We start from the raw sequence: 12,526 nt of genomic DNA on the forward strand, positions 1-12,526 counted from the left end.
ACAGCACGAGCGGAGACTAAAGCAGTCTCTGCTTGCGCCGGTTCTGATGTGATTCTGCTTTTGAAATGTACAAGAGCTGCAATGGACTTTCTTGCTCTGGTTCTTATACATTTCAAAGGCTGAGGTGCTGCAGGAGCTTCTGCTTTTGAACCCTCAGCAGGGCTCTTGCTATAGTTCAAAGACGGAGGTGCCCTCATCAACTAATTGATGGAAATCCCTATGTGAAAGGTTGACTATATGAAATCCCAATCCTTATCTGGGCCTTTGAACACTACCACAACTAAAATAATAAATATACACACTTCTGTCCCTTGTAAGTAAATGAAAGATGACGAAAGATTAACAATCCTAAAAACTGAAGTTCTCTACTGTAGAACAGGCATATAATCCCTGCTGGCAGAGGGACCACAATTCTAAAAGATAATTCAGTCCATTACCTATCTAATCTTTGGCCTCTAAGATGTTTAACAAGTGTGCCATGTGGTGACAGTTTTTGCGATATACACACTTCCATTTTAGGAATCAGGTTAAGCCTACTAACTTATTTTACAGGCTACCAAACAGTCTTCAGATAATTCGTGACCAGGGATGTTAATGGGTAGTTGGTTAAACGGGTGATGCTTACCGAGTTACAGTTAAACGGTACCCAGGAATGGCTTAGCAGCAGGTAAAGGGCTGCTCCAGCTCTGACCCTCCCCTCCAGCAGGGTTGCTGGCCCCTGAGAGAAGGGCAGAACCAAGCAGTCCCAATGGGGGTGAGGGCCCCCCTTGTCCACACCCCATTTAATCAATTAAATGGGTAAATGCAGTGTCAGCACTGTGTTTACCCATTAAACCAATTACACAGGATTTTACATCCCTGGTAGTGACAATATTTGTTCAGGCAATAAGTAAACAGAGTACTTAAGATTGTTTGCTGTGGTGTTACAGCCATGTTGTCTCTAATATCCTGGGACCAAAGTAGGTGAGATAATTTGGTCCAATAAGAAATATTCTGCTGGTGAAGGAGATGAGCTTTTGATTTACACAGAGATCTTCTTCAGGTTGAATTATATGTATATATTCACAACTAAAATGGAATCACTTATTTTTACTATCTAGCTTATAAGCTATTCTAACTAACAGAAGATATTTATACCAATTTGCAGGTTCAATTAATCAGCAAATTAGGATCTAAATTTATAGTACCTAATACAGGCTGGTTTTCATATAAACTGCAATGTTTGAGCTTGTTGGGGGGGCGGGAGGATGGGGGGGGGGGAGAAGAGAGAAACTTATGGGTATTATTTATGTGGGCCAAGATTTTAAAAAGTCATTAGTAATTCTGAGATCCTCCACTTTTGGGTGCCCAATCTAAAGGGCTGCTTTTCAGAGAATAAGTGTTCAGAGTATTTTGAAAATCAAGTTCACTTAAGGTAGAAGTCCCAAAAATTGAGATCCATATTACCCTAAGCAGACTATAAATCTGAAAGACACAAAAGATTACAAGGAGCCCTGACTTGAAGAGCTTAAAATCTAAATACAGATAAAAGGTAAAAGGTGAAAGGATGGAATATATATGCATGAATGCTTGGCGCACACTTAACTCTATTTTGCATAGTTGATCATTTTTACAAAATGTTTGTTTATATGGAATTTCAATTTATAATCTGCCTCTATTAGTCTGTGCTTTTAGGGCATGACAAATGTCTTAGAAATAGATGTTACCTGGATACACAATGTTTGCAAATATGGTGTTAAATCACTTCCTGCTAGGAGAATCTTAGAATCCACAAGAGGAGTCAGAAATTGATATAAAAATCCTGGAGAGACGATTCTAGAAAGTTTTGAAGTAGTTAGAGGGACACTAGCAGTTAGACACCACTCATCAGGAAGGCCATTAACCAATCTGAGAAGAAAACCTCCATTTTGGCAACTGTAAATCTATGACAAATAATTGAAAATTATCATTTTTGCATAAAGGAGTATCATAATTATGGAAATAATTTAAAATTAAGAACTGACAGTAATAAATGCTGAATAAAGACTAAGACTGAGGAAATATTTCAACCTGCAGAAACCAAGGTCCAAAGCATCAGGGCTACAGTACAAATGCAATACAAAACAGTAGGCAACCTAAAAGGTTTCAAGTGACTTTTTTCTGACATTATAACTGAACTGTATTAGTGGAATTATAGATTTACATTTCCTCCAAGAAATGCCACATAAAACAAGAATGTGAGTAGTAATCCTGCTTTTTACAAGCTTCATGTGTGTTGTGAGCAACCGACAAACTAGGCCATGGCTTTACTTTATGTAGAAGTGAGAACATATTCTTTGCACACAATTCAGCTTTTATTTTTGCTTACATTTGACAGGAGCAATTCCCTCTGGACTTAGTCTATCCAGAATACCTGCTAAATTTCAGTTGAAGGATATTACTATGTACTTAATTTCAGATTATTTTTAGTTTGTAACAAACAGATGAGCTATATTTAAGTATTTTTATGTGCAAGATCCCCTGTTTGTCTTTTTGAAAGGCAGTAAATAAAGTCACTAAAATGGCTATTCAGAAAATGAAAATGACTCAAAACCCTGAACATCTGTATGCAGTACAAATTAAATATAAAATCGTTGTTGATAAAATGTGCAGATGACAGAGACTGGTAGAGAATTAAATAACGATGAGGACACAGTCACACAGAGCAATCTGAATTGTACATTCAGTCAAATGCAAAGTTATACATCTAGGAAGACAGAATAAGGCTATTGTTACAGAATGGAAATACGTTCTAGAAAAGAGTGACTCAAAAAAATCAAGAGGTCATAGTGCACAAGATATTGATGTGATAAACAAGTCCCTTCTGGCCTTACATTCTATAGGCTATGAACAAACTTGAGCACAGTTTAAAAGCAATGCTTACCTGATGTATGGTTCCATCAATTTCAACAGGAACAATGAAGTCAGCATTACTAATTGGCTAGAAAGACAGACAACAAAGTAAGATAATATTTTCAAAAAATAAGTGTAAATACCAGTAGAGGGGGACCTTTCCAAAGGTATGAATAGCAGTCAGGGTCCTAAATTCCACAGAAATCCTCAATATGGGCCTTTGGAAATCTCTCCCCCACAGAGAATATAAGCAGCTGGAAAAATTGGCAATTTTTATATTGAAAAGTAAAAACTTCATAGAGCATAGGTTGAATAGAATAATAGAATACTAGAACTGGAAGGGACCTCGAGAGGTCAACTCCAGTCTCTTGCATTCATGACAGGAACAAGCACCATCTAGATTCATCCTTGACAGATGTTTGTCTAGCCTACTCTTAAATATTCCAATTAGAGTGATTCCACAATCTTGACAGTTAAGAAGTTTTTTCTAATACACTTCATAGCAATTTCAATATGACTAAACTCAGATTTTGCACAGGACCTGTGATTGTTTTGCACAACATGCAAAGTATATCCCTGATTTAACAGTTTGATTCTAATATTTGTTTCTATTGTCTCATGATGGCAATCTGTCATACACTACTTACTGAATTACCATTTCTGATGAACTCCCCATTTTAAAGCAGCCTTCCCCTCTCCTATCCTTCAGGTGTGTGTTTAAACACAAAAGAATAGCTACCCCAAAGGCTGCTCAAGTGTGCGGAGGAAGTAAACATGGAAAATGAGAAATGTTCCCTCAGGAAGTTGTCTTCAGAGAGGAGCATAAAAAAAGTTTCTACTTGCTGCTGAACACAAGCATCTGCAGATATTTGAAGCTAAGCTATTTCACTGCAAATTTACTGTTATGCATTTTTCAAGTACAGTATTGCCCTTTACATAATGTCTTTTGTATTGAAGGGTCTCAACATTTTTTTATGATGTCACATGCACCATCCCCACTTAAAAGCAGCCAAACCCTGGGGCAGAATGCAATAATGGTCAAACAGAGCACTCTGCCCTAGTGCATTTTAGTGAAGAATACACCACAACTAACAAGAAACTGCAGCAGGAATTTAGGTAGTTGGAATTTAATTATTCAAAGAGGCAGTTGCCTTGTATATAGAGCAGCTGTTAACTGTATCCTTGTGAAAACTATCACAAGCTTATTGACCTGAAGCAGGCAAGGGCCTCATCTCTACTGAAAGGCAGCACGTTCAACACGACAAAGTTCACCGGCACCACTGCGATGCATTGGAAATAATGCTATCTACAGAATAACTAAAGCCACTGTACTTACAGACTCCCATTCTAATACTTAGCAACCTTAGCTGAGATTTGGATGCCATCAGAGGTGAGTAACAAGGTTTCATTATATTAAGATTTACCCCAAATTCTACAAATTTTGTCAGAGCCTTTTTAATATGCAGAAATAAGAATCTGTGCAACTAACTTCCTAGAACAAGCATGTTTCTCGGAATGCTCAACATTTTTTGTAAATATTTGGATTTTTTAATAAACAGTTTAAGCAGTTTATAAAAAGCTGTTATAAAGCTTTGCCTGAGGACATAAAATACACAGACCATTATCAACTTCTGAAAATGAATGCAAGGAAGCACGAGTCCTTTGCAGTATGTGCAAAACTCTGCTTTGGACAAGGGATTTTGGTGATGTACATTGTTGAGGGGATGATTTTAAATAATTGGCTGGAATAATCTCAAGAGGGGAAAATAAAATTTAAATTAAGGAACCACAACACTTACAATATAAGGAGCATTCAGTTAACACTGATATTTCTATTGTGGATTGATAACTATTCCTTGCTGCTTTTGTGGATGATGTACATCCTTTCTTGAATATTCTTCATTTCTCCCACTGCTATATTGGTTTCTCTCTCTCTAAATAATAATCTTAAAAACTAACAAATAGTATGGCAGCACTTTAAAGACTAACAAAACATGTACATAGTAATGTACATGTTTTGTTAGTCTTTAAAGTGCTGCTATACTATTTGTTGGTTTTTAAGTTTATCCTATACAGACTAACTCGGCTACCCCTCTGAAGCTCTCTAAATAATGCAATAGCTTTATAAAAAGTGAGTGTTTTTCCCCCCTCAAGAGTCCAAATGAGCTTCTATTTTCATAGAATACTAAGAAAATTCCAAGTATAACTTCAGGAGTGACTACAAAAGTCAAAGATTTGGTACTGAAGTAAGTCTATAACAGCTTGCAGGTCTATAGGGTCCTACAATTTCAGCCTGACTTTGTATTATGAGAGTATGCATAACCATATATCCATATAAGGTCTTTTTAAAGTCAACCAAAAAAAAACAAAAAAAACCCAACCTATTTCCAGATTCAGACCGCTACTGAACTATGGTTTGCAACATCAAATGCCTGGCAACTGAATATTTACTAGGATTAAAATAAGTGATTTATGTTTGAAATGAAAAAATACAGTATAACCAAAATTAGAAGTATTACAAAATTACTGGCAACTGCTCTTGGTAAGAAAACATATGAGTGGTGCTTAAAGATCTTCCTATAAAGAAAGATGCTTTATAACGAGTCAGATTTTCTGAACATGAAGAAGAATCTCATTTCTTAGCCAATCTGAAGCGGTCACTTCTCTTGTACTAATGCTACATCCTACCTGAACAATAAACAAACACTGACAGAATAGTTTTTAAAGCTCTTCAAAATTCTGCTTCTAAATGACTGACTCACCAACAACAGCCATACACCATCTACCTTCCTGTAATGGAGTCTGAATAGTCACTGTGCTGACAAGACCAGAGGTGGTCTAAAATGGCACTTTACAGCAATATAGCTTTCCGGCTTTGGGGTGTGAGAACCCCCCCCCCCCCCACACACACACACACCAAGCACGGCAAGTTACTAGGGTTGCCCGGTGTCTGGTTTTGAACTGGACAATCCCGTATTTGAGCTTTCTGTTCGGGAAACAAATTGAGAAAATATAAATGAGAAAATATAAACATCCAGTATTTTCTAAATAAGATGTAATGTAGATTGTGATGTAATGTCAAGTGTGTCCGGTATTTTTGTTGAAACCATCTGGCAACCCTACAAGTTACAGTGCTGTAAAGTGCCAGTGTGAACCAACCTACAGCGCTGGGAGCTGTGCTTCCAGAATTGTTAGCTACTCCCCTTGTGGAGGTGGTTTATCTAGAGCAGTAGAAAATCTGTCTCCCAGCACTCATGCCATTGCCAAGTGCTGCCACTGCTGCAGCTGCGCTTTAAACTTTTAAGTATCGGCAAAGCCTTATTTATTTAACCCCATGACATTGGGAGCAATCTCTTATGGACACAGAACACAGTTCCTACTCACACCAACGGTTTATTAATGTAATAGTCATAATCTTTTCTAGCAAAATTATACCCCCACTTAGCACAGCGAGGTCTTGATATTTCAATTCCACACCTATGATTCCTAGACTTAAGTGGAGCAGTATTTTACATTTCAGAAAATGGAAGCCAATTTTTGAGGACAGCAAGTTTTACATCTGTTAAATACAGAGCCCTGCTGGAATAACTAGCAGCTAAAGTGACAGGACTGAGGGATCATTCCATTAATGTCTTGTTTTTTCTAGGATGGGTCTTTCTTTCGAGATGAGAAGCATTCATTACTTTATCAGACGTCATTCTATCCACCTTGTCCCCTGTCACAGCCAAAAATAATTGTAGGAACTGGACAATGAAACAGCTCCCAAAGAAGGCAGTGTATTTATTGTCTCTGGAGAGAGAGAGAAATTACACAACAGCTTTATCTGGAATGACAAAGTACAGTAATTTTGAAAACTTTCTTGAAACAATGCATAGTGATAGAGATGACAAAAAAGGTTCCTTTCAAGGTCTATCAGATTGGAAAAAAAATATCTAACAAGGAAATCATCTAACCTGTTTTCTAAAAAGAGCTATCTTTTTTGAATCAAGAAAATGATCCGTGAATGATCTGGTAATTGGATGGCTTGTAAGACTAGTTAATATATAAAGAAGACTACCCTATCATGTTCACTGTCATTCATATGATCAAGTAGTAAAGGTCACTTGAGAGTATATTTACCTTAAATGAACTGTGCACCAACGTTTCATCTAAATCAATGACCACACATTTCTTCCCATAGTCCGATACTGTCAGTTCTGGCAGGAGGTATTTAGCAGGTGGCTAAAGAAAAATTAGTACAATGAAAAATTTAAATTTCTGTACATTTACCAAAGATGTACACTCCCAGCACTACACAATAGCAGTAAGCAACAGAAAGACACAGATATGAGTTATAAGATTTAATAGTTTTTTGTGCCAGCTTACAATACACAGTTGGAAATGAAAGCTCCCATGGTATATACAAATTGCTTTCTGTACTGTTTATTTTGTGAATGAATATCAGATGCTTTGGAGATGAATTTAAGCAATACAGATGAACATAGCAAAACAGTCTGGGTAGCTAAAGTCAATGGTGGAAATGGGATACAATCAGAGGCACTCACCTTCTCTACTGGCCTACTTTCTCATGCCTCAGAATATAGGCTAGCTAGCTGCATTTTATCTTCCTCTCCATTTCAGAGTCTAAAACAGTAATTGGAAGCAAGCTTCTGGCCACAGCATACAAGGTTGACTGTGAAACTCAATGCTTCCATTTGCCATGATGCATACTATGATGAAGTAACTGAATGGCAAGCCTCAATTCTGAAGTCAAATGAGACTGGTGATGGTCATTTCCAGAATGGGGTTCTGGACTACTTCCAACCACTTGTTAAAGTGTTCTGTGACTACAGAATCACAAGAATAAAAATGCAGTGAATGAAAGTTCCATCAAACTTGGCTCTGTTATAGCCAGTACCCACTACAAAGGTGAAACTCAAAATATAATGGGGAGATCCACACACTTCCACCTCCAGTTGTCTATAAATGGTGCAATATCTTGGGGAACACAGACTCCAGCTGGGGCAGGAGAAGGTTGCATGGGCATGATCCACTGCCTGACCTAGCATCCTGAGTTGAAACATTCATTGTACCATTCTTTCACTTTGGTACCAGATTTCATCATTTACCACAGCAGCACATGAAGGAACTAGAAGGGGGGAGGATACATCTTTTAGGTATTTAAAGAAGCTGAGATAGTGCTGAGTTGCCACACTCTTAAGGGTGTCTTTAATGTTTAATGAATGGTTAGTTCTGAAAAGGATGGAAAATTGAGGCTGGCTATAAAGTAAGATGTTCAACATGGCTACGAAATTAAATTTGTTAATTAGTTAAAACCCATAGGAAGGGGTTTAAAAACAATACTGAAATTACAATAGAAGGGGAAGACTCCACCATCCCCAGGGTTTTATCTTCTACTTTTGCATATATGTGGTCTATATAAATTGTAAGTTTATAGGGTAAGGACAGCCTTTTTATTCATACTGGTGCTGCACATAGCACAATAGGATTCTGGTGTAATAATAGGGCCCCAAGGCTTTATGGCAATTCAAATTAGATAAATAATGGAACTTTAGGTCCATCTTAATAAAATAGTCTTTTATGAAAATAGCTTCAGACACTTGTGAAGTCATTATATTGCCCTGCCGAGTCCCCCTGCTGCACGGGGCCAGGAATCAGTTAAAAGCCAGTTCTCCCCAGCACTGTCTCTATGGTGCACAGAGGGAGGGGCCAGAGGAGGCAGAGCCGCAGTGGTCCCAAAGCCGATGCAAGCTGGGACTGCTCACAGTCCTGGCTCACTGGATCCCCCTGTACCCGCCTGCCTTTTAAATGTAGTAAAAGCCAGGCGGGTACCAGACCACTGCGTCTCTGCTTTTTAAATGTAGTAAGAGCTGCCTGGCTCTTTCTACATCTAAAAGGCAAAGCTGCAGCAGAGGATCTACCCCAGACCTACCCCTACTGTGGCTCTGCAGTTTAAATATATTCGGAGCCGAACTACTTGTGTGCCCAGCTCCTATTGCATTTAAATTGCAGAGCCACAGCTTATCGTACACGATTAGTCATTACCCGCTTCTTAACATCCTTACTTACAATGTAAATAGACAAGACACTGAGGGAGAGAAATTATCCCCATTTTACATATGAGAAACTGAGATTCAGTATCTTAGCTACAAGACCATTATGCCTCTTGAGGTAATACTTTTTTTTATTTTAAGGCATGTTAGTTTTTGGGGTGGTTTTTTTTTGCATTTAACAGTAGAACAATTTGTATTAGCAGTTCAAAGTGCATAATGGTAACATTAAGTGCATAGCAACTTTTTTGCTACATGGAGATTGCTTTTACTAACAGTTTAAAGGATTCAAAAGTACAATTAAGATATAAATGCATGATACCATCCAATGTTCCATTATACATGAAACAGGATCTATTTTTTAAATAGATAAACTCCAGGAAAAAGTCATGAAAAGAATGCCCTGTGTGTCATGTTCTCCTTCCTCCCCCCCAATTAAGTCTCTTAGGAAAAATATATGTCAATAGAATTCTCTGGACCCTTAGTAATAAGCTGTACTGAATGAATATATTATTCAGGTGGAATTAGAACAGCCGAGATAACTATTGCAGACTAAAACCAAACCAGGGATTGTGACAAAGACTGATATTGCTGTGTATGGTGCATTAATAGCATGATAAAAAATTCACGGCAAGATTGGTTGCCTAATATGCATTATCATGCAGAACCAATGACTGCTCCCTGGCAACTGATCAAACCAAAACCAGGAAGAGAATGAATATTGTTGAATGAATATTGCTGAGAATATTACAAGTCTCAAAGGCTTTCAACTAAAAGAAGCTAACAGCCTTTGACTTTGGGCCAAGTAGCACTGCATTCCCTTCTCTTTCCACTTGAAGCTGCTTTGACTAAACCAGTGGCTCCCAACCATTGGTCCGCAGCCCAGTGAAAGGCCGTGAATTGCTGGCTGCCAGGCCACGGTCCACTACCAGGCCACGCCCATGGGGCTGGGGTAGACCCTGGGTGTGTGGCTGGCGGCATGGCTCTAGGAAGCTGGCTGCTGTGCGATAGCTCAGGAGTGAGGTGTACCCCAGCTCATCCCGAGCCACTGCACAGCAACCAGCTTTAGCTCCAGGAACTTCAGCTTTTCATGAAGCTGGCTGTTAACAGTAGCTCTGGGGGTTAGAGTTGGGGTACATATTTTGGCAGACCAGTAATATTTTATTTGCATAACGAATATGCGAATATGCACAAAATATTACCAGTCCGCCAAAAGTTTGTTAATGGGTTTGCCAGTCAGCAGTATAAAAAAAGGTTGGGGACCACTGCACTAAAACCAGCAAAGTAATGAGTGGAACAAATGTATCTCCATCCTTCTGTCTCCATTCAGCACATTCACATACCCGGTTAACAGAACTCTCCTGCTACCTGGAGATTTGCCTTAACTCAAGGAACGCTACACACAAAACATAGACAAAGCTTTCCCAAAGTCTGTCTTCATCTAGGGTTTTCCTTGCAGGATCCCCTGTCTTAACCCCTAGTTTCTTCTCCAAAGAGACACTTGCCTCTCTTGTTCCTGGGTTGGTGTTAACTGGAATCAACCTGATAGATTTTTGGTGGTGGTGGGGCCATTCCAAGATATTGGAAAGTGATCAAGGGCTACACTTTTTGGTGGTGGTGATGTGGGGTCTAAGATGGAGGTTGGGTGCAGAAGGGTGCACAGAGTAAGGAACTGGGGTGCAGGAGATGGTGTGAGGTCTGATGGGGAGTTTGTGTAAAGGAGGGGGTTGTGACCTGGGTCAGGAGATTGGGATGTAGGGTCAGGGAGGGAGTATGGGGGTGCAGGAGAGCATTCTGGCCTGGAGAATCTAGGAGGGGATGCAAAGTCTGGAAGGGAATTGTGACCTTGGAGAAAGGAAATAGGGGTGCAGTCTGCAGAGGGCTTGGGTGTGACCTGGGGCAGGAAAATGGGGTGCAGGGCCTGGGAGGGTGTTTGGGTGCAGGAGAGGATTCTGGCCTGGGGGAGGGATGTAGAAGGGGGTACAGAGTCTGGGAGGGAGTTGTGACCTGGGGTAAGAGGGTGCAGAGTGTTTGGATAGTCACCGGGGGAGGGAGTTGGAATGCAGGAGGGGCTAGGGTGCCAGAGGCTGGCTCTGGCTGGGAGATGCTTACCTAAGTAAGCCAAAAGCCCTGCAGCATCCTGAAGGCAGGCTAGGCTCCCTGCCTGCTGCAGCCCCAGATATTTTAAACTACAGGCTGTTCCCTCCACATGGCGCTCAGCTCTGGGAGGGGGAAGAAGCGTGTTTCCCAAAGGAGGATGGGGGGGGGGGGGGCAGCAGCCATGAAGGGAGCTCACCAGCCAGGTGTGAGAGGCACGCACAGAATGTTAGCACTTTCCCCTCACTCCTTTAGTGTCTGGGGAACGAGATAAAAAGCAAGCTGCATCCTGGAGCACACAGCTGCTGCCTCCTCTATGCGCTCGAAATGGCACCTTTGGTGTTGCTCTCATCTTCCAGGCCACTCTCTCAGCTCCTATTGGCTGATTGTTTCCAGTCAATAGAAGCTGAGGACTGGTCCTGGGTTCAGGAGATCACACAAAGCTTCTCCCCTCCTTGCAGACCAGATAGCTGCATAGACTGTGCTTTAAACCGTGGCAGCTGCGTGTCTGAGGGTCCCGGCAGGGTGGTCTGCAGGCCGGATCCGGTCCCCGAGCCATATTTTGCTCAGCCTTGTGACTGACTGATGCAATAGTAGATCTATTACATCTTCATACAGAGTTACAGCATCTGAGTGCATGGGGATGCAACAAAAGTGTTATGTTCTCAGGCAGGGTCCTACGACTTGCCATTCAGATCCCTGTCACAAAGCTGGATTTAATTTAATCCTGCTTGAAAAACAGAATGACTAAAGGGACCCTATGCTAAACATTAAACTTTCTCAACAGTTTGCATGTCTGAAGATCAGAGGAAATAAGCAATGGGTTTCTGGTTCCTAGTTCATTTGATTCTTCACATGCAGTGCCCTTGGTGCTATCTAGCATGTGAAGGCTCTTTTCTCCTGCAGAGATAAAGGAGTGTGGAAAATATGAATTATGAAGGAAAAGGTTTTACAATTCATGTGTCAACTAAATATCCTGAGTAGGAATTCAGCATAAGGTAACACCTGGCTAGCTTAAAGAACATAGGGGATGTGTATATCTGACAGTAACTCAATTTAGGTGACATCCAAGCCTTCAAACTGAAGCACTTTCTACCCAATTGTAGCAGAGCTTATATCCAAGGAAAGGAAAAGGAATCAGGAATTTCCGTAGTAGTATTTTTTAAAACCATTTCAATTGACCTACATGAAGACAGCTGGAGAAATGCCCTAGAAAAATTATGACTAGCAGATATTTCATGATAGTTAGTCAATGAAGGTAAACTATGATGATGAAAATGAGATCTCAAGCTCTTGACCAGTTTGCTTTAAAAAAAAAAAAACAAGCTTTTTAGTAATTCAAGTGCAACAAACAGTGGTCACCATTCATAAGACAGCAAAGACTCTCACTTACTACACAGCAGTATCTGAAAAACTGCAGTATTTCATCAGAACAGAGTAGAAAATAACTCTTTTGGACAAACACTGTGGGATCAAATGTTGACTTTTTAAATTACAAGCAACATTTA

The 12,526-nt window shown here is 40.0% G+C and overlaps 1 protein-coding gene across 7 annotated transcripts in view; it reads right to left on the minus strand.

Annotated features, from left to right (window-relative positions):
* CTDSPL (CTD small phosphatase like) overlaps positions 1–12,526 on the minus strand; it is a 112,788-nt gene that overhangs the window by 17,028 nt on the left and 83,234 nt on the right. For 5 of the 7 annotated variants that reach the window (XM_075922870.2, XM_025183363.3, XM_025183361.3 and 2 more), the window contains 3 exons: positions 6,991–7,092; positions 2,903–2,959; positions 1,707–1,922 (listed from right to left, as the gene is read on the minus strand). In XM_075922870.2, coding sequence (XP_075778985.1) covers positions 1,707–1,922; positions 2,903–2,959; positions 6,991–7,092 — 375 coding nt within the window. The remainder of the gene's footprint in view (positions 1–1,706; positions 1,923–2,902; positions 2,960–6,990; positions 7,093–12,526) is intronic. The other 2 variants (XM_006120575.5, XM_006120574.5) reach the window with 1 other exon arrangement.

This window comes from Pelodiscus sinensis, chromosome 2 (assembly GCF_052426305.1).
Source record: "Pelodiscus sinensis isolate ZL-2025 chromosome 2, ASM5242630v1, whole genome shotgun sequence".
Taxonomy (NCBI): Eukaryota; Metazoa; Chordata; order Testudines; family Trionychidae; genus Pelodiscus; species Pelodiscus sinensis.